General features: G+C 39.7%; 1 protein-coding gene across 1 annotated transcript in view; it reads left to right on the forward strand.

The window, feature by feature from the left end:
* LOC115016554 (protein unc-13 homolog B-like) overlaps positions 1-22547 on the forward strand; it is a 73841-nt gene extending 51294 nt beyond the window's left edge. Inside the window, 26 exon segments of the mRNA XM_029444366.1 lie at positions 50-191; positions 449-618; positions 2477-2592; positions 2976-3139; positions 3627-3777; positions 4038-4106; positions 4335-4424; positions 4595-4732; positions 5701-5831; positions 6318-6403; positions 7489-7615; positions 7771-7867; positions 8467-8610; positions 9035-9112; positions 9362-9439; positions 14934-15022; positions 15131-15229; positions 15231-15278; positions 16318-16441; positions 16570-16623; positions 16761-16838; positions 18226-18373; positions 18613-18669; positions 18911-19003; positions 19096-19255; positions 20122-22547. Coding sequence (XP_029300226.1) covers positions 50-191; positions 449-618; positions 2477-2592; positions 2976-3139; positions 3627-3777; positions 4038-4106; positions 4335-4424; positions 4595-4732; positions 5701-5831; positions 6318-6403; positions 7489-7615; positions 7771-7867; positions 8467-8610; positions 9035-9112; positions 9362-9439; positions 14934-15022; positions 15131-15229; positions 15231-15278; positions 16318-16441; positions 16570-16623; positions 16761-16838; positions 18226-18373; positions 18613-18669; positions 18911-19003; positions 19096-19255; positions 20122-20407 — 3017 coding nt within the window. The 3' untranslated portion in view covers positions 20408-22547.
* The last annotated feature ends 655 nt before the right edge of the window (positions 22548-23202 follow it).

Consider the following 23202-nt stretch of genomic DNA (forward strand, 5'->3'; position numbering starts at 1 on the left):
TGATTCTTGTTAATGGTTGTATCTTGTATCTTTTCCATGATCGCGATAGTCGTTTGTGCCCAAGGACTTCAGGCAAAGGACAAGACAGGATCCAGTGATCCATATGTCACCGTTCAGGTGGGCAAGACCAAGAAGAGAACCAAGACTATTTATGGCAATCTCAATCCTGTCTGGGAAGAGAAGTTCCACTTGTAAGTCATCCAATTTCCTTGGTTATGAAATTTGTGTATAAATGTAAAACTTTTCTTGCGCAAGGTTTTTTCTAATAGTGTCAAGCACATGAGCCATACACTAGCCTCGAGGTGAGTAGGATTCATTAAAGTTCACGCAATGCCTTCATGTTTGTTCTTCAGAAACTCTGTACCACGTGTACTATTCTTTATGAAATTGCATCCTGTATATTATTCTTTTGTGTACATCTATTTTTTTCTCTCCTGTTTTTTGCCAGTGAGTGCCACAATTCCTCAGACCGAATTAAAGTGCGTGTGTGGGACGAGGATGATGACATCAAGTCGAGGGTGAAGCAGCGTCTGAAGAGGGAATCTGATGATTTCCTGGGCCAGAGTATAATTGAAGTTCGAACGCTGAGCGGAGAAATGGACGTCTGGTACAACTTGGGTCAGTGTGCTGTCGTTGATATGGACATAGTCAGAAGTACACTGTTTGTACACCAAACATTTAATAGAACTAGGGGATAACTCAATGACAAACCTACAAAGCCATTCATGCACATTTAGAAGATGCAGATGGAAACATAAGGAGACCTTTTTGGTAATTTTCGAAAAAAGAAAAGTAATGGCAGCAGCAGCAGTTTCTCTTGTACCCCTTTTCGACCAACATGGAACGAATTCCGTTTCGGGTGGTTCATCTAATTTTGAACCATTCTGAGCATTTTGACAAAATAAATAAATAATTGGTTTGGAACCCCAATAGTTGGTTCCCAACCAACCAAAGAACCAAAAAAATGTCATTGTCCTGTAGTGCAAACCGTGACGAAATCAGTGGACGGGTCTTATTCTACAGGTTGGAAATAGAGAATGGACAAGGCAACAATAGAGTCGTCCAGTCAGAAATTGTCAGAAAATTCAGCTTGCAGTGGTGTCATTATACATTACCAACATAACAGTTGGTCCGTGCTTGTTTGTTTTGGTTAAAAACAAATATCTGCAATGATTGAACAAACCCTTGCAGGTAATTAATGCAATCCGCCATCTTGCTAATACTGCTACTTCCGATATGCAACGTCCTCCGTTGGTGTCACATCCTTGATTACAATGTTTCCACTTAAACTGATGGAAATGCTGGCTGGTTCTCTAGATGGCTCTAAGGTTCCAAGAATCCTGAACCAAACTGGTTCACTGGTAAGTTGTTAGAAAAATTATGGTGGTTATGTACTGGTAAGAAACACAACCTCTTAACAATATAAAGATATCTTATCCCAGAGAGCATGGATTATGACATACTTCATGTTGTTCCTCATTTACCATGCCTGTTTTGCTTAGTTCTACCTCAGGCTTTTTCTCCACTTTCCCTCTTTCATAGTACATTACTCTCTGATGAGGCGTACAGTCTTACCACATCTGTTTGTTTCTGTTTGGTGCTAAGAGTTCAGTCAGTAGTTAGTTTGAACCCCCCCCCCCCCCCCCCCCGTTAACTGATAGATTCATAGATTTACCCACCACAGGCATTATGGCATGTTGCATTTATCACTGTCCTACTACTCATTTTCACAGCCATGTGAGTGTGAGGCGTTCGCTTCTTAAGCACAAAGCATCTCTTGTTTCTACTTGATTAAAGTGCTGAAAATGACTTCACTGTGACATTAATAAATCTTCCCCTGGAGCTGCACGGCACTGAATATGAATGCGCCTATAAATCTGCTGTTTCTTGTAAACTGGGAGTCATGAAGTGCTCAGATTAATATCTCTCCGATAATCACATCAACACAAAGAAATATGACTTTGGTTAGGAGTCATTACAAATAAGAATTTGAAGTAAATGTATGTAATATGCCCCACATTTCTCTTCTCAATCTCTTATCTTCTTGTGCTCGTACTCTCCCCCTCTCTCCTCCTGATGTGCGATTACCAAGAAGCAGCACTACACTCGGAAATCGACCACTCCGCCGACATGTACAAATTACCCTTAATGAGTGCCTGTCAGGGCAAATAGCAGGGGTGAGCCGCCAAGCACTCCACCCTACAGAGAAGCTCTAGCTCAAGTGTCTTCGGTGATCAGGCGCAGATCCATACAGCCCACTGCCATTGTCTCCCTCACTATCAGCTAGAGGACTTCTATTAGGGTTGCCCCCCCCCCCCTACAATAGCACTTCCACGTTAATAGTCTGTAATTAGTGTTGTGTTAACAGACCTGGATCCTTGTGTGTCTCTATGTCACAGATTCGTATTTGAGTTAGGAATCGAGAACGCGTGCACATGTGTGTATCTGCATGACTGTAATTTGTGTTTAATTATAGAGAAGAGGACGGACAAGTCGGCCGTGTCAGGTGCCATTCGCCTCCAGATCAACGTGGAGATCAAAGGAGAGGAGAAAGTGGCTCCATATCATGTGCAGTACACTTCCTTGCATGAGGTATTTGATTCTCATCCGCCATTGGTTGTGTTTGTGGTAATAACCTAAATACACAGGATATCAAATAAGGCTGTATAATATGAGGACAATATGCGCTAACATTGAATAACGCCATAACGATATTACTTGCGATAAATAAACTGATATTGCTGGTTGAAAAAGATAATTATTTACAACATTCTTTCATTGAACAAACGCAACATTGAACTAGACACAATAGGCAACAATAAAAATAAAGAATCATCGATACACATTTAAAGTGCAGTTTCCTACCGATACTCTCTTTCAACTGACCAAAAAATGAGCATGCTAATCAGAAATGTTTAAGATCTACTATATAAATGCCATTCAAATGACATTAACCCGTTATATCTGCATTACAGAACCTGTTCCACCACTCGACCGATATGCTCGGCCAAGGGGGGGTGAAAATCCCAGAAGCTCGTGGAGACGACTCATGGAAAGTCTACTATGACGATGTGGCCCAGGAAATAGTGGACGAGTTTGCCATGCGCTATGGGATTGAGTCAATCTACCAGGCCATGACGTGAGTCTCAGATAGGACGGAAGGCTCTCCCTCTACTTGTCCATGTGTTTGTCCTCTCTGTCTTTTGCTCTCATATCAAAGTGCCTCTCAGTGCCATGGTCGTTCCCTGTTGGCCTCAAAATGAAAGAGAATCCATTATAAATGGGCTGAGGATGGATTTGTCTCCATGAAATATCATGCTTTCATACAGATGCCGGTTAGCTGGGCTCATCATTCACAGAAATCATACTCCAACATGACCATCCTTCAGCCTAAACGTGCCAGCTGGCTGATGGGCAGATGCTTCTAATAGGGATCATATGGATGAAACAAGACCCCTGAGAGGACGCAGGCTGACCAAATAAAGACACATCTCTTCATGGTGTACTCCTACATTGCTTTGACAAAAAACCTTTCCTCTGTGATAACGGAATGTCTCTGTGAGTGTTGAAATGGGAGGCATGCTGCTCAGGTCTTTATCAAGCGTTCCCTGTCCTTGTCTTTCCAGGCACTTTGCCTGTCTGTCGTCTAAGTACATGTGTCCTGGGGTTCCTGCAGTGATGAGCACCCTGCTGGCCAATATCAACGCCTTCTATGCTCACACAACCGCCTCCACCAATGTGTCCGCTTCCGACCGCTTTGCTGCTTCCAATTTTGGGGTTTGTAGTGTGTGTGTGTGTGTGTGTGTGTGTGTGTGTGTGTGTGTGTGTGTGTGTGTGTGTGTGTGTGTGTGTGTGTGTGTGTGTGTGTGTGTGTGTGTGTGTGTGTGTGTGTGTGTGTGTGTGTGTGTGTGTGTGTGTGTGTGATGAGCAACCACCTTGTATTGTACCCTTTGCCACCAGTGTGTGGGGGAAAATCTCTCTTTCTCTGTGTGTGTAATATCTCATTATTTATTTTTTTCATTTTATTCCCCCCACAGAAAGAACGCTTTGTGAAGCTTTTAGACCAGCTACACAACTCCTTGCGCATTGACCTCTCAACCTACAGGGTAATATTTTGCTTCTACTGATATTGTTCTCATAAGTTATGTTGTTGCCCTGATAAGTTAAGTTAAATTTTACTACCTCTTTAATTACTTGTACTATTACTGTTAGTTATTGTGTCGCCTTGTTTAAAGCTAAGCAAATGACACCACCTACTGAAGCACTTGCATGGTAATCTAATGTTTTAATCTACATTTTAGGACATGTATATAAAACTTGTTTTTCCTCTGCAGAACAACTTTCCTGCCAGCAACAAGGATCGCCTGCAGGATTTGAAATCGACTGTGGACCTTCTAACCAGCATCACCTTCTTCAGGATGAAGGTAGCGAACAGCGTGACGAGGCTTTCTTTTTACTACAGTTGCTCTCTGTAGAATCTCAGCAAATGGCTTTTTAATTGGGACATTTTCCCATAGCTTGGCCATGAAGTAAAGTTTAAATGATTGTTTGCACACATTCACTGCCAGTGTTGCTATCTCCATCTGGTGTTCAGGTCCAGGAGTTACAGTCTCCGCCCAGAGCCAGCCAGGTGGTGAGGGACTGCGTCAAGGCCTGCCTCAACTCTACATACGACTACATCTTCAATAACTGCCACGAGCTGTACAGCAGACAGTACCAACCTGTTGACACAGTAAGTCTAGGGCTAATGATCCAAACAGCAGGCGCATCAGTAAGTCAAAGTGCTGCAAAGCTAGGTAAATAGTCGGGCTGGGATGCATGGCCTATAAATAATATCTTAAGGCTATGCCGCGGTACACGATATATGTCTCGATATTTTCTCTAAAATAACTTAACTGTTTGATTTAACACTGCATATGATCATACCAGTGTGATCATTCAGTAAACTGAATTGAGAGGACATTTTAGAGGGCTGTAATTATGAAATTCCACATCAGAATATTGTCTGAGGTGGTCTTCTGTCATTTTGAGGTCAGATTGGTCTTTTGAAATGTATTCTTTATTATTAAGTTTGATTAGATTTTTATTTGAAGTACAGTTTGCAGGCAGTCATTTTTTTATATTATCATTAATTTTTTTATTGTTTAAGATTTATACATTTTCTTGTATTTATACATGTATTTTTCACCAGAAGGTCACTTTTATTTTGAAGTCAGTCTGTACACACTCGTACCGTAATACCTAGTATATACACGTACCGCAAAACAATGTGGGGAAGGCTGGTTCGACCGTCTCTTTCGAAGTGGAGGCTGGCATCCTGCATTACCATTTCCGAACTTCTCAACACGTGTAAACTCCCTTTTGGCGCTTCTCTTCTGTCGCTCTCTCCAGGCTCTTTCCCTGTTCTCTGCTTCCCTCCAGATATAAAAGCATACGTCACACACTCGCCCACTTCCTTTTGTGTCTGTGAGAGGTAAAAAAATAATACGTGACAATTTCTGCGTGATGTCAAAGTCATTTACAACCACCCGACTTCAACGGGCATCGAGTACATTCGAGTATATCTAGCTGGCGATAGTAACATGTGTATGAACTGCCCTGAGCCGTGACTACATGACTGCTAAAGCAGATATACAATCCATTATACTAATTGTGTTGAAGTCTCTTTTTAGTGGCTGACTGTGTTGTTTTCTAATCTAGAACAAGGAGGAGCTTCCTTTGGAGGAGCAGGGCCCGAGCATCAAGAACTTGGACTTCTGGCCCAAACTCATCATGCTCATCGTCTCCATCATTGAAGAGGACAGGAACTCCTACACACCTGTGCTCAACCAGTTAGTGACATGCATACACTCAACTTTATCTTTACTTCTTGTCAAATTGTACGAAACGTACAGACTGTTTTAATAACTCTTGAGCAGTTTTCACGTGATCCAAACATTTCCAAAAAACAGTGTTGTAAAGTCCAAATTGAAAATGTATTTAAAAAAGAATGATGTTATTCATAACATCTCTTTATCCAACAAAATATTATTTAATCCATATTTGTTGCCGTTTAGCCTTTCAGAAACCAGCTTGCACTGACGACTCATATTTAATAAAGAAAGTTGATTGAAAACTAATTTATTTTATACATTTTATTTGATCAGTATTTCTTTTCTAGGGTGATGACGTCATAAAATATGACGACACATTCGAAAACCTCAATAGAAGCTATGAATGTTAAAAAGAAAAAAGACTTTCAGTCCAGCACTACTAAGTTCTAAATGTTATGATATATGATGGATGCCTAAAATTAGCACTTGTCACCTCACTCTCAGATTCCCTCAAGAACTGAACGTAGGGAAGGTGTCAGCCGAGGTCATGTGGACATTGTTCGCTCAAGACATGAAGTATGCTATGGAAGGTAAGTCACACCTAGTGTCAGATATCCATCATCCCACTCATGGTCACTGTGTTGTATCAGGGATATAATATGTGAAAGTACTTGCATATATGTTTCCGTAGTATGCTGTAGAGCCATAGACTAAGTAGAAGAGAAGAAGAGCTCTGATGAATCTGGAAATGGCATTAAGAGAAGAGACGTTCTGGGGTGGAAACAACAAAGTGCCATGGAAGATGAAGTGAAACAGTCAAATAATAAATGTGCAGAGTTTGAAAGCTGCTTATGTGTCCCAGGAGCCTCTCTGGGATTGTTCTCTTCTGTACTGTACCGTACTGTACAGCACCAGCCCTTGTCTTCAAGATGAGTCCCCGACAGAGACCATCACTGTGAAATATCTGTTTCACATACTACACTACAGAAATCAGCTTTTATATAAAAAGGGATGGTGTTCAGAGACGGAATAATTCTTGAGAGATTTTGCTTAAGACGCACTGCCAAAGAGTACTTCAAATTTAAGAGTAGTAGTAGTTTAGATCACTGAAAAGATACTTTAGTACCGGGTTCGATTTGAACTATTCAGAAATATTGCTAATGCAAAAGTCTTCCACTTATTTATAATGTTTTTCTATTTATTTAATTATTGATGTATTTATCTTTATCATTGTGTATTGTTTTTGTTTGTGTTGCTTTGTGAGGAATAAGTTTCTTCGCTTTGTTTTGCTTAAAGCTAACACCAATAGAGATACTTAAAAAATAAATAATAATAAAAACGGATAATGTAATAATCTGTAAAAATTGTGATCAAATAACATTAGAAAAACAAAACATGATGCCTCCTGTCCATACTGGCCATTAATGATCTTTTTCTAAAGCAATTTCCATGTAAGATTGGCGACATAATCTCCGTCTCTGAAACAGTTTAGCAATTTATCCTCACACGTACATTAAGTTGGGAGGTCTTGTGGGAAACACGTTTAAAAAAGAATGGTCAAAATCCAGAGATATCCGTTATGGTGCAAAGATACTTGATCCTACTTTTCCCATAATGCAACTCAGTGGCCGGACTCCCAATGCTCACAAGGCTCTTCATGTCTTTGTATATGCAGAGCACGAGAAGCACAGACTGTGTAAGAGCACCGACTACATGAACCTGCACTTCAAGGTCAAGTGGCTCAACAATGAATACGTCAAGGAGCTGCCAAACTTTAAAGACGTCGTTCCCGACTACCCATCGTAAGTGCTTTTCTCACAGGCACAGGGAAACATGACATTTCTTTTTGAAAAACTTATTTTTGTTTATGAAATTGATTGATCCTTAACCCAGGTATTGGATAGGGATATAATCCCAATAAAAAAATAAAAATAACTGTCTTAATTTTCCCTTGCAGATGGTTCCTACAGTTCGTGTTACAGTGGTTGGAGGAAAATGAGGACGTATCTATGGAGTTTATGCATGGAGCCCTAGAGAGAGACAAAAAAGATGGAGTAAGAACATTTTGTAGATTAATCTATTCTTTTTTTGGTCAGAAAATAGTGAAAAACGTCCATCTCAGTTTCTCAAAGTCCAAGCTGATGTCTTCTGCAAATGGACCAAATACAGAGTCTGGTACTGGTACCTGGAGAGGTGCCAGTTGGCCTCCTAGGCACTGCCAAGGTGTCCTCGAGCAAGGCATCGGACCCCAGGCGTTGTATAGTGTATATATAGTATATCCGAATACTAGGGTGGGTTAAATGCAGTATTTCACTGTGTGTGCTGTGCTGTGAACCTCCATTTCCATATTTGAGACTAACAGCATTTTCTGCCATTTTTGCATGATAACTTTAACAATTAATCAATTGTCAAAATATTTGCTGATCATTTTTCTGTCGAACGGCAAATCGATTAGTCTGCTTATCTTTGCAGCTCTAAAATTGACCTTTTGATTTGTTGTTACCTTGTCAACAAGATGAAAATGGTCAAATTGAAATTACTGACAGTGATATTCACAGACACGCACAGTATCAGCAAATGGGCTTCAGAAGGTTGTTTTAGTTATTTCTTTAACTCCAATAACCTATTGTTTACGTATTTGTTTGTGACTCAGTTCCAACAGACGTCTGAGCACGCTCTGTTCTCCTGCTCTGTGGTGGACATCTTCACGCAGCTCAACCAGAGCTTTGAGATCATCAAGAAACTGGAATGTCCCGACCCTAACGTCATGGCTCAGTACAGCCGCCGCTTCTCCAAGGTAACACCCGCTTCACTGGATGGTGAAACATTGAAGCCTGCTCTGAAGTACATCACATTGGAAAAGGATTCGCAGCACAGAGCTCTTGTTTGTAACTCATGGAGAATCGACTGTCAGTGATCAAAGACCAGCATCTGACTGTGAATATTTTCTTTGTCTGGAGGGACATTCACTTTCTCTCTAAGGGAATTTGATATTTCCTCTTTAAAAAATACATGTTGAATTGGTTGTAATACTCCCCCCCCCCCCCCCCCCTGTTCCCTGGGATGAGGGGGGGGCAGCACAGTGTTGTGTTTTGGGATTTGCTTTCCTGCATGCCAGAGAATACATTACGGGACATTTGGGAATGTTTTTAACATCAAAGTTGAAAGAGTTATTTCTAACTCTTTCTGTCTTATGTATTTATTTCTTATTCTCTTTACAGACTATCGGCAAAGTTCTTCTGCAGTACAGTGCCATTCTCACCAAAGGGTTCCCTACTTATATTGACAAGGAGAAGATTGTAAGTTGTCAACACCCTTTATAGCATCATTTTGGTGGTTTACATACTTTGACACTTTCCCTGCTCTACATCCTACATAATACATTATAAATGAATGTGTTGACTCTTGACAGACCCTCCAGTGGCTCCATCATTACATTAGCAAACTATGTTTTAAGTTATACTTATGTTTCCAAAGGTAAATAATTACATAATATAATAAGAAGCTACATGCGAGTAAAGTCTCTGTCTTCCTGTCTCTTCCGGTAGCCATGTGTCCTGTTGAATAATGTGCAGCAGTTAAGAATCCAGCTGGAGAAGATGTTTGAGTCGATGGGCGCCAAACAGGTAAGACTAAAGACAATGGCGTGGATGATGTGCTATGGCATCATACTGGATGGATGGACCAGTATGATGCTGTTAATTTTACTGTAGACTCTTGGAAGATTAGCCATAGCGCTAAAAGAGATCGAAATAAAAATCTAATCAGATCAAATTATGATTATTATTATTATTATTATTAGGGCTACTGTAGTAAAAAATAAATAAAAATAAGTTTGGTGAAAGGTAATATTCCAAAAACTACACTCTTAAGCTTAAGTTTGTGAATTTACGATAAAAAAATCACAAAGTTTATGAGAAAAAAACTCAGTACTGCATGTTGTTCTTAAGAATAGGCCTTCACGCTTATGAAGGGATTCTGGGCTGGTATTTATTTTTAAACCTACAAACAGCCCTAATACGACGTCGTAGTTAATGCCTTTAAAAAAACATAAAAAGTAGTAGTAATCAACTAAACAAGATATTCTAGGGGTGGTTGCTTGTACAACAGTTGTATTTGTGTCTCTCGTGTATCAGTATGCAAAAGAAGAAGCGCTGGTATGTACAGTAGTGGTAGTTCAGGACCATGTGAAGTAGCTGCCTGTTATTAGGACGTAGTCTTGGCTCTTAACAAGGCCGTAGTGGAAGTTGTTAAAAAGGTCAATATGCCGTCCCAATGTCTGATGTGATGCTTTCAATGCAAGCAGAGATCAATACTGAGATTAGACCCTGTGCTGCCTGATAGGCTTGAGAGACTTAATGAAATCACGTCCTCTATTAGTGTCTTAGTGTAGCTACAGTAAGGACAATCAATAGCTTCTATGTCAGCTGTGACCTCCCTCCATGCTTTCTGTGTGTAGTTATTTGTAAGTAGTGCTTAGTCGGTTGTAGGACTGTCGCTGTTGGACACTGTAGCTAAAGTTTTAATCGGTGTGTTCACTTTACAATTGAAGCAATATGGAGTGGTAGAAGAGGAAGAGGAGGAGGATGAAGAGGCAGTAGAGGAGAAGGAGGAGGTAGGTTTCCATCATGGTCCGTCTGAGCGGGGCTGAAACGGACAGATATTTATCCATATTTGTTTTTTTAATCAGTTTAATGGTGTATGCGACACCACTGTATTGATTATTTCCCTCTTCCTCTGACTTGGACAGCAGATCATAACGGAGGATAAGGAAGCACGGGCTCTGGTAGGAACTGTAGATGGTAGCAGATTAGATTCATTGGTAGTAGTTTGAACTGTAGTGTAGCGACGCGTAGATCCGCAATCTTACTTAGCCAACCCCCCTTTAGCATTACAGTAGCTTAACTGTTCTAGTCTAGTTATTTGTTACTAGTTACGTTTTTAAGTCTGATCTAAATATTTTTCTCTCCTGCATTTATGACTTGAAAAAAAGGTTTTACCAGGATAATTTTTCTAAATTACTTTTTTCCCGTCTTTGTCAAGATCACGTTGTCAAGTGCTGGTTGTTGTAATATTCCTTTTGGCCACAAGAGGCTGAAGTGCACCTCGTCCCCATTTTCTAAATAGGACAGTTTATTAATTTAGCAGAGTTTTAACTCTAAACACAAGTTACATATGCTAACACACAATATTTGCACATTGTGTTCAAAGTAGACAAATTAATCACAGGAGAGAAAACAATTTAGACTTAGAAAATGAATCACCAGAAATGTTTTTTTCGTCTAGATAATTTATCTAACTGAAAGGCCTCTTTTCAGACTCGCTGTCTTGCCAAAGTGTTATTAATCACTAAATGAAAAATTGGCTGAAGTGAATGAAGAAATGGTAACCCCTGAGAGTCGCCTTATTGCACCACAAAACATTTCAGTCAGAAAACATTTGTGTACTTTGTGTGTAAGAGCAAGGCTCTTACTTTCATTGTATACAAATTAATACTCTTTTGGTGCTATGCCTACACAATAGAAGACACAGCAGAATGTCAGAATTTGGGAGAAAATGTTCAAATGTAGGAAATCCCACAATGAAGTGGAATTTCATGTTGGAATCTTTATTCCATGTCTTACTGTTCATGCAATGATAATTTAGTTTTTGGGGCATTTCTTTTCACGAGTATTCTTGAACCTGGTTGATTTAACCTTTTTTATTATTTTTTGGTTTGTGGTTTGCAGAAGTCACATTATGTTGCAAGTATTTTACTGATGTTACCTGTTAGATTAGTTAAGCATCATATCATGATGTATGTTACATGTGATCTACTTAGAGGTTAAGTGAGTGACTTGTTAGCATAGAGAGAAATCATGAGAGTCTGCACTTTACGTTACGATAGTCTTCACAAAGTACAAGTCCATCCATCTACCACCAAAATATCCTCTTCTTCCCCATTTTAACTCATTTGTTTGAGAAAATAAACTTTATTTTCCTTATTTACAAGCCATAGTGTATTGGAATGAAATGTATCTCTGTATTGCTAGGTGTCTGTCTGTTCGATTACTCTTATTATTTACAATGCAATTGTTATAATAAATGAACTAACAATAGAATACATTTATGTATGTGATTTTAAGGTACCTTAACCGCATGAAATTCACCCCAGTCAAAAGCTGAGATGGTAGCTACTGAGAAATGCTAAGCTTATTAGCTTAACATATCCCCTTTGCAGGAGTTGATGTTTTTTAATCCTTTCTGGGATTCAGCTACTTCCTAATTTAGCAATGTGGCATTTATTTACAGATGAATGCTAGGAAAAAACAATCTGGCAATTATTTTTTTAGCTTAAGCTAAGCTAGCTGTGGCTATCTGACCTCGTGTAATTGTGTGTAAGAAGATTCGGTTGGTCTTAACTCAATTTTGACCAAATAGGTCATGACTGCGTTTTGCCTTTTGCAGGGCAGAATTCACAAAAATGTATTTTTTGGGTCACAAGTTTTTTTTCCCTCTCTTTTCTAGCACAACAATAGAATGCTAGCATGGCAGGCAAGTTCCCTGTATATGAATACATGTTTGATGCATGTTTGCATATACTCAAATGTTCAAATTAAATATTGCAACACTTGTAATATTTTTGTTGGACATTTAAGCGCTGAAATTATCCTGAATGGACAAACTTTGTTGAATGTAGTTGTGGTATTATGCAGCAATGAGACTAAATGATGTTGTCTTTTCACTGCCACTCCTAGTTTGAGGAGAGTGATGAGGAGGATGAAGAAGAAGAAGTAGGGGAAGAGGGGGAGAAAAATGAGGTTGAGGTTTGTTGCGGTCGGAAGTGGTTTTTACGTCATCAGTCTCAGGAGTCATTCTTGTGTGTCATGTTCCTCCTACTCAAATTAACACCTCAGTGATACTCAGTCCCACTGACACGAGACGCCCCTGTTGTTATCATGGTGGACTTTATTGTGTGTAGTTTTTATCATGTCATCTGTGGTGATTTCCACCTCGAGTGTTCACCCTCTTTCCCCGGTATTTCGCTCTTTACCTTTCCCTCAAAACCGGTCACTCATTTATCCTGAAACAAAGGTTATTTTTGAACGTTTTGTTGTTCCCTTTCTTTAATTTGTGTTTTCTTTGCAACTCTTTTTTTTGTTCGCAATAGGCTGACACAGAGAAGGTGGGTGTTACAAATTCAGCATGTGCTTTCCAATGTGAAAAACAGAACAGGATTTTTATTAAACTGTTTTTAATTTTTATTTCTCTTGTTCTTAAAAATAAATAAAAAATCTTAAACCATTTCCACTACGCAAAGATGGATGAACCAGTAGAAAAGGTATGCATACCAGTATCTACTGCCACAGCACTTTGTATAATGGCCATCGATCCTCTAGTTATTTTAATATAATTTAAGTGAATTTCCAAATGGGAAATGAAATGTTAATCGAGGTTGTCCTGTGTTACCCTCCACCTGTCTGTGCTGTCGTAGCCTGAAAATGCATTTGAAGACAAGAAGGTGAGTGTAGGTGTATAGACTCATAAATATTAAATATCCCCTATGCGCACAAACATACTCTCAGGCAAAAGAAAACACATACAGCACATTACAAATACAACACAATCCATTTCTGGCTGCCTTTCCTCCCCTGAAGCCTTCCCTTTGTGCTGCATCTCAGTCTCTCCTCGCTAATGGTGCTCTGCAACCCTGACAGGCCATGAATCAAAAGGCTATTGGATCATTGACTTAATGACGCCATGGCCTAGCTGCCCTGCAGGCAGTGCTTATTTAGATGATGCCCCAGTATACCTGGGTTAGGTCTACTGGAGGTAATTCACTTTCCTTACTTGTTCCCTAACCCTGTGCCTGTGAGACTTCTAGGACCCTGCAATATTAAACTTTTTTTTTGTCCCCTTTGAAAGTTGGAGACTGCTGGTAAAAAGGTGGGTTTTACAGATGTGTGTGTTGAATTTAATAAAACAATTGTTTTACTCTTTACAAACAGGCATGATTGTTCATGCCTGTTTGTGACGGTGAATACAAACATTACTGTATTGATGCATTTGCGTCCTATTTCCAGAGTTGGAAAATTCAGACTTTGGTGTGTTCATGAGTTTTAATTTGTCATGTGGGAACAACATGGACGGTACAAAGAAGATGTGTTGATAGCTGTTTCTCAGTTGTTGCTCCGCCTTGAAGGGGGGACTATGTTTTCTGATTATTTCAATGTGGAAACAACACGGGCACAACGCAGATGATGTGTTGTATTGTTGCTGCACCAGTACATTACATGTCATTTAGAAGACTCTCTTATCAGAGCGACTTACAGTAAACTAACTACAGTCTCCCTGGAGAAACTCGGGGTGAAGTGCCTTGCTCAGGGGCACAATGGTGGCAGCCTCTGGTATTGAACTCACAACCTTCGGGTGATAAATAACTTTCTAGGTCTAATTTGGGTCACGCTACATCAGTGTTTCTCTAACCTTTTCAGACCAAGGACCACTTAACCAATAACAAAACACTCACGGACCACTTAACTCCCCAAATATCCAAAAACAATAGGGGGGGGTGCTGTCTGGTGGTCCGCGGACCACTAGCGGTTGCTCACGGACCACCAATGGTCCACTCTTTGAGAAAGACATGGACAGGATACAACCTATTATCATATTAGTTGATATAAGAATACATTCATTAATACAAGTTTCAATCCAAAATTCACTTTCGTCCGCCATGTTTCTGCGTAACATGAGGTCAACTCCGCAAGCCGTGTTTTTACAGAATTTTCGAGTTGTTGGTCCGACATGAATTTTCCCAGTCTGGGACTAACCACCTGAATGCAGCATAACACCTGCCTCTCTCACCCCCCATGGTCCCAAAGGGATGGCTGTGCCGGTGTACGTTTTTCATGGTTATTGAAGATACTGTTTTAAGCTTCTACATTTTTGCATTGAAGTCCAGCAAGTTATGATAGATGAAATGAAAGAATGAATGAAATAAATGGATGTTAAGGAGTGCTATGTCTTCTGAAAGCCGGCACATACTTTTGTTTTGTTGTTGAAATAAAAAAATAAGCCCTCAGTCAAATGCAAATTCTAACAAATACTCTCCTTGGATTCTGTCTGCCTGTCTCTCTGCAGATGGACGCTGAGGCCAGTGACTTACTGAACGACCTGCAGGTGAAGCTGAACAACGTGCTGGATGAGCTCAGCAGCACATTTGGGAACAGGTAACCTAATCCTGGCCCACATAATCCAAAACACACGCACAGATATTTACAGTTGAATCAGTAACCACACATGCATTTGTGCTGATTGATTGTGTTCTTTCTTTGTAGTTTCCAGAGCCGCATCAATGACTGCATGCGACAGATGGCGTCGCTGCTGTACCAGATCAAAGGACCGCTCAACGACAACAACAAAAACCAAGTGGATGCCGACTTCTGACAACATGCTACGGCCACTCATGGATTTCCTGGATGGACAGTGAGTGGATGAATAAATTGCCAACATTCCCGTGTTTTCAGACACTCTGATCGGTGCAATGGTGTCTAAAGACCCCAGCTACAGCCCTTTCTTGTTTGCTTTTTATTCATTTTTCTTCTCAAATCATTTTGGTGAAAATCATAAATTAGAAGTAACAATTTGTAACTTTAATAGCACCAATTAGGGTTTACACAACACAGCACTTTCTATTGTCCACGTGAATCATCAGTTTGTGTGTATGTATGTACTTGTCAGTGGTAGAATGTAACTAAGTACACTTACTAAAGTATTGTAGTTTTTGAGGTACTTGTACTTTACTTCAGTATTTCAATTTCATGCTATTTTATAATTCTACTCCTCAGAGGCAAATATTGTTCTTCTTACATTTGTCTGACAGCTTTAGTTACTTTACAGATTACAATTATTCATACCCTTCCTGTCCAGTGAACCATGTGTCTTTCAGTGTGATGATTGTGTATGTTCCTTTTCTGTTTGGCTTCTGTGCTGAGAACATTCTCCTACTCGTTGAGATAAACAAACTACTTCAAAAGCCTCTTTGATCAGCTGGAAAATTCATCTACACAAAGCTGAAAACAGCACTGTTTGAGATCATGAAACATCGACTTTTTAGAGCTATGTGGTTCTCACAGGACAGCGACACAGCTACAAACATATGATTATTTTAGAGAATATGATGCATCGCTGTAGATTAAACTACCCAACAGTATATACAGGGTTAAAATTAGCACAACCTTAAACATCTACAGAAGTCAAATCCAACAATACACATTAATGCAGCAGCAATATTAATCCAGAAACACCATATATAATAGTAAAACACTGAACAAACATTTTACTACACAATGAGTACTTTTACTTTTCATACTTTAAGTACATTTTGCTAATAAAACTTTTATTTTGAATGCAGGACTTTTACTTGTAGTGGAGTATTTTCACAGTGTGGTATAAATACTTTTGCTTAAGTAAAGCATCTGAATACTTCCAGCAATAATATTTGTGTGTTTGAATGTTCTTGCAGACTCACACTGTTTGCCACCGCATGTGAGAAGACCGTATTGAAGCGTGTGCTGAAGGAGTTGTGGAGGATTGTGATGAGCAGCCTGGAGAAGACTATTGTCCTGCCACAGGGCAACGACACATTTGTAAGCTCAACAGCTTTCAACATTTTCAGTCTGAATTCTTTCAGAATTTACAGAAACTGCTAATTAATTGGACTCTTAACTGCAAAAATTAAAGAGAAGCAATTGAATTCCCCTTCTTTTTTTTTCAGGGAGCACAGATTCTCTCAGCTGCAAAAGAACTGGGTCAGCTCTCCAAACTCAAGGTATCATAATGTCTCCGTGTGTTTTATACCATGTTAAATTCCCTGTGTTGCCGAACTGTGAAGAACTGACAAAATGACTCTTTAACGTATTTGTTGTGGAATTAACTTGTCTCTTTGCTCATCATGTGGATGTGCAGGATCACATGGCAGGGGAGGCTAAAAGCCTGTCTCCCAGGCAGTGTGCTGTCATGGATGTGGCACTGGACACTATCAAGGTCAGTTTATACGGCGGGTTTTGGTTTCATTAGGATGCAGGGTAGACGGGTCAAATTAGCTTCATCAACTATTCATCCATTAATCAAGTACCCCTGAAAGGTTATGTAAGCAGCTTGTGACCATAAGTTATCTGATTTAACAGAGGAGAAAGTGTGCGTGGGGAGGAGGAAGTGGGTGAAATTTACAAAGTAGGATTTAGCGAGTGAGCCAGATCATTTTTGAAAATGGTTTAATTGATTCTATTGTTGTTAAACCCTTGAATTGTTGCTTTGTAGTTTGAAATGGATAACTAGGAAATACAGTGATCTTTTTCACTATTGAAGGATAATTCAGACCTTATTTAGAAAGTTTGATTGTGATTGATTGTGTTCAGAATGCAATCAGTTAAATTCAAAGTGAAACTGGACATAGTTTATTTTTGCCAGGAACAAAAAACTCACCTTGTTTACTCCAATAAACTTGATTTGGATTCTTTAAATCTTAAATGTCCTTTTATACGACGTATTGAACCAGTAGATGTCGCACTACATCACCAGCATCAACCAGCAAACAAATGGGAGTGAATTCAGCAAAAATGCCAGTATCTCGCAATGTAAACAAAATGAAACATAGTTTGTGTTTCTGCTCCGTGATTTGGATCCGCTCCAAAATGTGATGAGTTCTTCTTTGACCCATGCTACATTCTTCCACCAAGTTTCATGAAAATCGGGCCAGTAGTTTTTCCGTAATTCTGCTGACAGACAACAAACAGACAACATAACCTCCTTGGCGGAATAAAGTTACTCTTTTGTGAATAATGTCAATTGACGAGGTAAGTACACCAGGCAAGCACAATGATGTACATCTTGCCTGTTATGTAGTTGGGATATTGATTTTTACAGGATAGTCATTTTTTGTAAAAATGAGTTATGTATTCAGCTTCAGGAGCTTTGACTCCGATCTGCAGAGTGACCTGAATACATATAATATAGATATTAGCGTGCTAGCTGTGCTGCTAACGCTAGCTACTGAAAACCTCAAATAAAATACGATTTAGGTAGCTATGGTTGATGGTTTCAATTGAATGCATGCAGTATATTTCTGTTGAACATTTATTCTTAGGTGGAGGACAATCTGAAAGGTTGCTACAATCCCTTTTGAAAAAGCGAAATGGCATAAGTACAGCAAAGCTGTGTGTGAGGTCACTCTTAGTCCTTTTGACTTCTTTCTCTGCTCATGAAGCCATCACTCCACTATATCTTTACATAGCAAATAGTTGTTGTTGCTGCTATATTAATGTTCAATATGTCATATATAGTTCCTTTTAATATTTTGACCAAATATAGTAAACCACCAGTTTTTCCTCCAGATGTTTATATGCTGACTCACCATCTGTTTCATCTGCAGCAATACTTCCACGCCGGTGGCAACGGGCTGAAGAAGGCGTTCCTGGAGAAAAGTTCTGAGCTGTCGTCGCTCCGCCACGCTCTGTCCCTCTACACTCAGACAACAGACACGCTCATCAAGACCTTTGTGACCACTCAGCATGCACAAGGTAGTTCTGACCACTGCCTCATAATACATCTAAAAGGGTACAGTGTCTGAAGACTGCATTTCCCATGTTAGACCAGGAGAGGGCACTATTTGTGTTTGGTAATGTCCCCTCTTTGCACCTGTATTTTGTGTATTTTTGGTTTGCACCTGTGTGTTATTTGTTAAAGTGTTATAGATGCTGGAATTTGTTGACATGTTGTTGCTGTCTTCTCTTTATCCCATGTGCTGCCTCTGCCCCAGTGCACAATGGGAAGGGTATTAGGTTAACTCCCAATGAAAAAATACAGCCCAGCAGGGGTAGGTTTCATTGAAATCATCTGCCAGCTCTCTTCTCCCTCCCCACCTGCTCTCTCTCTTTGTACATGTTGTCACTCTGTGTCTCTCAGGTGGGTAGGTCAACCCTAACCCAACCTCTCCACCTGCTTTCCCTTTTCATACCAACTCTACATTATGAATCAAACATTTATTTTTTTGCCTTTATTGGGCCAAATGTAAGCTCATTGATTTGTCTGGCTGTGCTTTTAAAAAAACAAACCAGGTTCAGGCGTGGACAAGCCAATAGGTGAGGTGTCTGTGCAGACTGAGCTGCACACTCATCCTGGGAACGGGGAGCGGAAAGTTTCTTTCAAAGGTCTGTTTGAGTTTTCATAACATGATGCTAAATATGTTGTCATCTGATTGCATCATTCTCTTGCTCTGTGCATGCCTCTGTTGCGTATTTAGTTATGGGAGCCAACGATTTAAAATGGCAGACGTCGGGCATGTTCCGACCCTTCGTGGAGGTCACCATGATCGGGCCTCACCTCAGCGACAAGAAACGCAAATATCAGACCAAATCCAAGAATAACAGCTGGTCTCCCAAGTTCAACGAGACCTTCCATTTGTAAGTATCTGCTGTTGTAATTGTTCAAATATCTGGTCAAAGATGTGGAAGAATTTGACCTTTGGCTCTCAAAATGATGTATTGTGACCCACCTGGCTACTCTGTGATGTTCTGCTGCTGGTTCAGAGTTTTGGTTTCATGATTAGTCGATGGACTGAAAATGAATCTGTAACTATTTTGATAAGTCCTTTTTCATGCTAAAGTGCCAAACATTCTCTGGTTTCTGCTTCTTAAAACCAAAATGCTTGTATATTGAAAGTATATTGAATATATTTGGGTTATGGATAAAGATGCACCCATCACTAATCACCTGTCAAAACCGTTGACAGTTGTCAGCTGACTGACCGGTCGATCAGTTTCATGTATCCGATTTTTTTTGCCTGTAAGATTTACACACGTGCCGCATGACTGTTTCAGAAATAAGAGAAATTTGTAAATGAGCCAAGGATAAAATGTAAGTTATTTAATAGTCAATGTTTTATTTTAACATACAATTGAAATTCAATTTTACATGAAAGAAAAGTTTCTGTATGTTGTCAATTATAGTTCTTAGAAAGAAAGGAATTGACAAGAGTTACTTTAAAAAAAATCTGAAATCTGCTAATAAAATTGTAATGGCTGCATGTCTAGTTGTGGGCAGTGGGAAACTGTTTTACTGTTCTTTTTTTTTCATTTTATAGACTAAACAATAAATAAATAAAGTTATCGTCAGATTAATCGATAATGTAAAAATAATTGTTGGTTGCAGCCTTATTTAAATCTAGAGCATACACAGTTAGTTATGGTCGGGGTGCTCATCTTCAAATTCTTGCCTAGCGCAGCTTTAAGTTGACCTGCTGCTGTGTTGTTGTGTTCCCTCTCCACAGTGTTCTGGGGAACCTGGAAGGCTTCGAGTGCTACGAGCTGCAAGTGTGCGTCAAAGACTACTGCTTCGGCCGGGCCGACAGAGTGGTCGGCGTGGCCGTGATTCAATTAAGAGACATCATGGGGAAGGGAAGCTGCGCGTGCTGGTGCCCGCTGGGCCAACGCATCTATATGGACGACACAGGCCTCACTGCCATGCGGATCCTCTCCCAGCGCTCCAGTGACGACGTGGCCAAAGAGTTTGTGAGGCTGAAATCAGAGACTCGTTCGGCAGAGGAGGGCAGATGAGGGGAGAGAGACAGGAAGGATGGAAATGGAAGGTCTCCTGATTTCACAATAAGAGAAGGATCTCAAGAAGCAGGGAATTATTTCCCATAGACGGCCATGTGGACTCTTTCTTAGACCTTTGACGTGTCTTAGCTGCTGTTGACTGTTTGTTGGCGCCTTACTAAGCTCACCGACACATGTTACGTTCACACTCTGGGTATTTTGGACCAGCACTCACTTTCCTTGTTCCTTAAACACTCGCATTATTTACCTAGCTTCTTACAGCACACAACCACGTAGACAGCAGCGCACTCAACCTTCACACTCACCAGCTGTTTCGCTAGGCAGTGACCACTTACTCCGTCATTTAACCTTTATTAACCTCTCTCCTCATCAGCTGGAGGGGCACAGTGCGCACTTCACAGCCTCAAGGGAACAGAGGACATCAAGCCCTGCTGGAGGGCCAACATGTTCCCACACCTCCCCAGTGTTGTGCAATAACCCCACCTAAACCCCTTCAAACCGTGGCCGTGTGTTTGATGCCTTAGACTCTGCCAACTGTGAATGTGTGAAAAAAAAAAAGATAATCTTTTGAACGCCCTATTGTGAAGCTCCACTGTGATGGTTTGAGTAAATGTGAAAACATGTATGGTTTATCTCATAAAGGGGGCTTTTGTTTGACAAAATACATGGCTGGTATCTAGGAGACAGTCCTAGTTTTTAAGGTCGGTCAGTTGTTGAATAGAGCGCAAGTGAAGGTGGTGAAATATTGTACTGGTTTCACATCTTGTAATGTTTTTAAGAGAAGGTACTTCGAGTAATAACCCTTAATTTAAAGGATTGATCAGTTAAATGTGTGCCTTGCCATGTTTAAGTTACCTTTCCTGTTTCCCCAGGAAAGACAACAGTGATGTGATCAGTATATAACGATATGATTTAAATCATTAATAGTGTGGACGCTGTATGGTAAAGGTGAACCCTGTTTTGAACATATTTATTTCTAAGTTTAATCTCTATTAACAACTCCAGTGTAACCATAATGGTGAAGCCATTTTATTTATTTTTATACATATTTATTTTTTGTCCACGATTTATTAAAAAATAAATAAATAAAATGTTGTTTACTGCTGGGGCGTGTTTTGAGAATTTGCAAAGAGCAGTAGGTCTGAATGAGTTGCATAAAACTGCAGATGAGTTACACGCCCGCAGAATAAAGCCTCGTGTTTATTATCAAATTAATAACAAAGTTGGCGCCTCGTGTCCTTGACTGACGATAGAGATAACTGTCTTTTAGAGTTGTTCATTTATGATTGAGAAATATTACATGTTGAACTTTCAGGTAACAACTTTTTCTTCCAAACAAAAGGATATCTGAACATTTGAACACGAGCTCCTCAGGAGTGTAGAATGACTTCTGGTTTACATATATCTTCCTGCTCTGTCTATGAATGGCCTTACTTTAGTGAAAACACAAACACATTATGTTTTTAATCTTTTTTTATCCTTGTATTTCCTTTGGCTCTCAGCAATGAGGACCGGCCACTTCTTTTCCCATAAGGATGTCAAATGTGTTTTGAAAGTGATGTTCCTTATCATTTTCTACTTTATATCTTTGATGATACTGCAAACATTGTAACTATATCTAAGCTGGGTTTTCTTTGTTGCTTAGTAATATTTTGTGTTCTCTTTCCTCTTGAATCATCTTTAATAGTTTGGATTGATGTCAATCAAATGATGTTTTATGGACATTAGTAATATCCAGTGAATGTGTTCAGATGAAAGAATCTTAAACTTACTTTTAATGAAGGATGGATATTATGAGCTATGATATGAGAACCTCAACGTGTGCACATTTTTAAACCGACAACTCTCTGTAGAACCCAGTAAACCAGATTCCTCTTTGTTACAGCACCCTTGTGAATACGAAATGTTTCATAGCCATTCTTTAATATTCATGTTCCTTGTGCCAAGTTACAAGTGTTCACTCTTGATCTCTTTTTTTTTTCTAAATGTGTTCACTGCAATAGTTAACAAGTACGGTGTATCAGTCAGAGTAACTGCATTTTCGTGGTGTTTTCTTTGTATTGTCACTACTCTGAAATGTTGTCACCTTGTAAACATTCCGATTAATGAATTTTGTATAAAGTATTTGAGAAGTATCTATACATGTGTCTACCTGCTTTTTCCCCCAGTGCAATATGACATGTAAGGCAGATTTTGATTGGATTTCCATCTTTATCAATATGATTTTATTAATCTTTCATGCAACTCATGAGCCAAATAATTTCAGTGGAGATATAGTGTGTGTGTGTGTGTGTGTGTGTGTGTGTGTCAGTCTGTGTGTCTGCAGCTAATCTCGCATACAGCTGGACCCATCAGCTTTATATTTTTTGTGCTCATTTTTTTTAAAACACAAAAACTGAAAAGAAAAAAGTTTGGTTTCACTTTGAATCTGCAGATCCCTTTTTTTGTTATCTTCGCCACAATCTTCACTTTTTTTTTACGGCGTAGTGTCTTTTGTTTCCATCCCAGTGCGCTTGAATTTATTTTTCTCACTTTGAACCTTTTGAGCTCAGAGTTGCATAAGTGCGTTTTTTAAAAACTTTTAGCATTTAATGCAGCTGCCCTTACAAAGTAGGTACTGTTGCATGCGGTATGCATACAATTGGGTCATACGACTATCATAACATGGCGGCTTGAACCCTCATGTTTATTGCCCTGCGCACAGGATTGTGGGTCAGAATAGCCATAAAAGTAGGCTGGGCTCCATGCTGCAAAATATGACCGGATGCAGTCGGACATCCTGGTATTTTTGA

This window comes from Cottoperca gobio, chromosome 12, assembly GCF_900634415.1.
Source record: "Cottoperca gobio chromosome 12, fCotGob3.1, whole genome shotgun sequence".
Classification (NCBI taxonomy): Eukaryota; Metazoa; Chordata; class Actinopteri; order Perciformes; family Bovichtidae; genus Cottoperca; species Cottoperca gobio.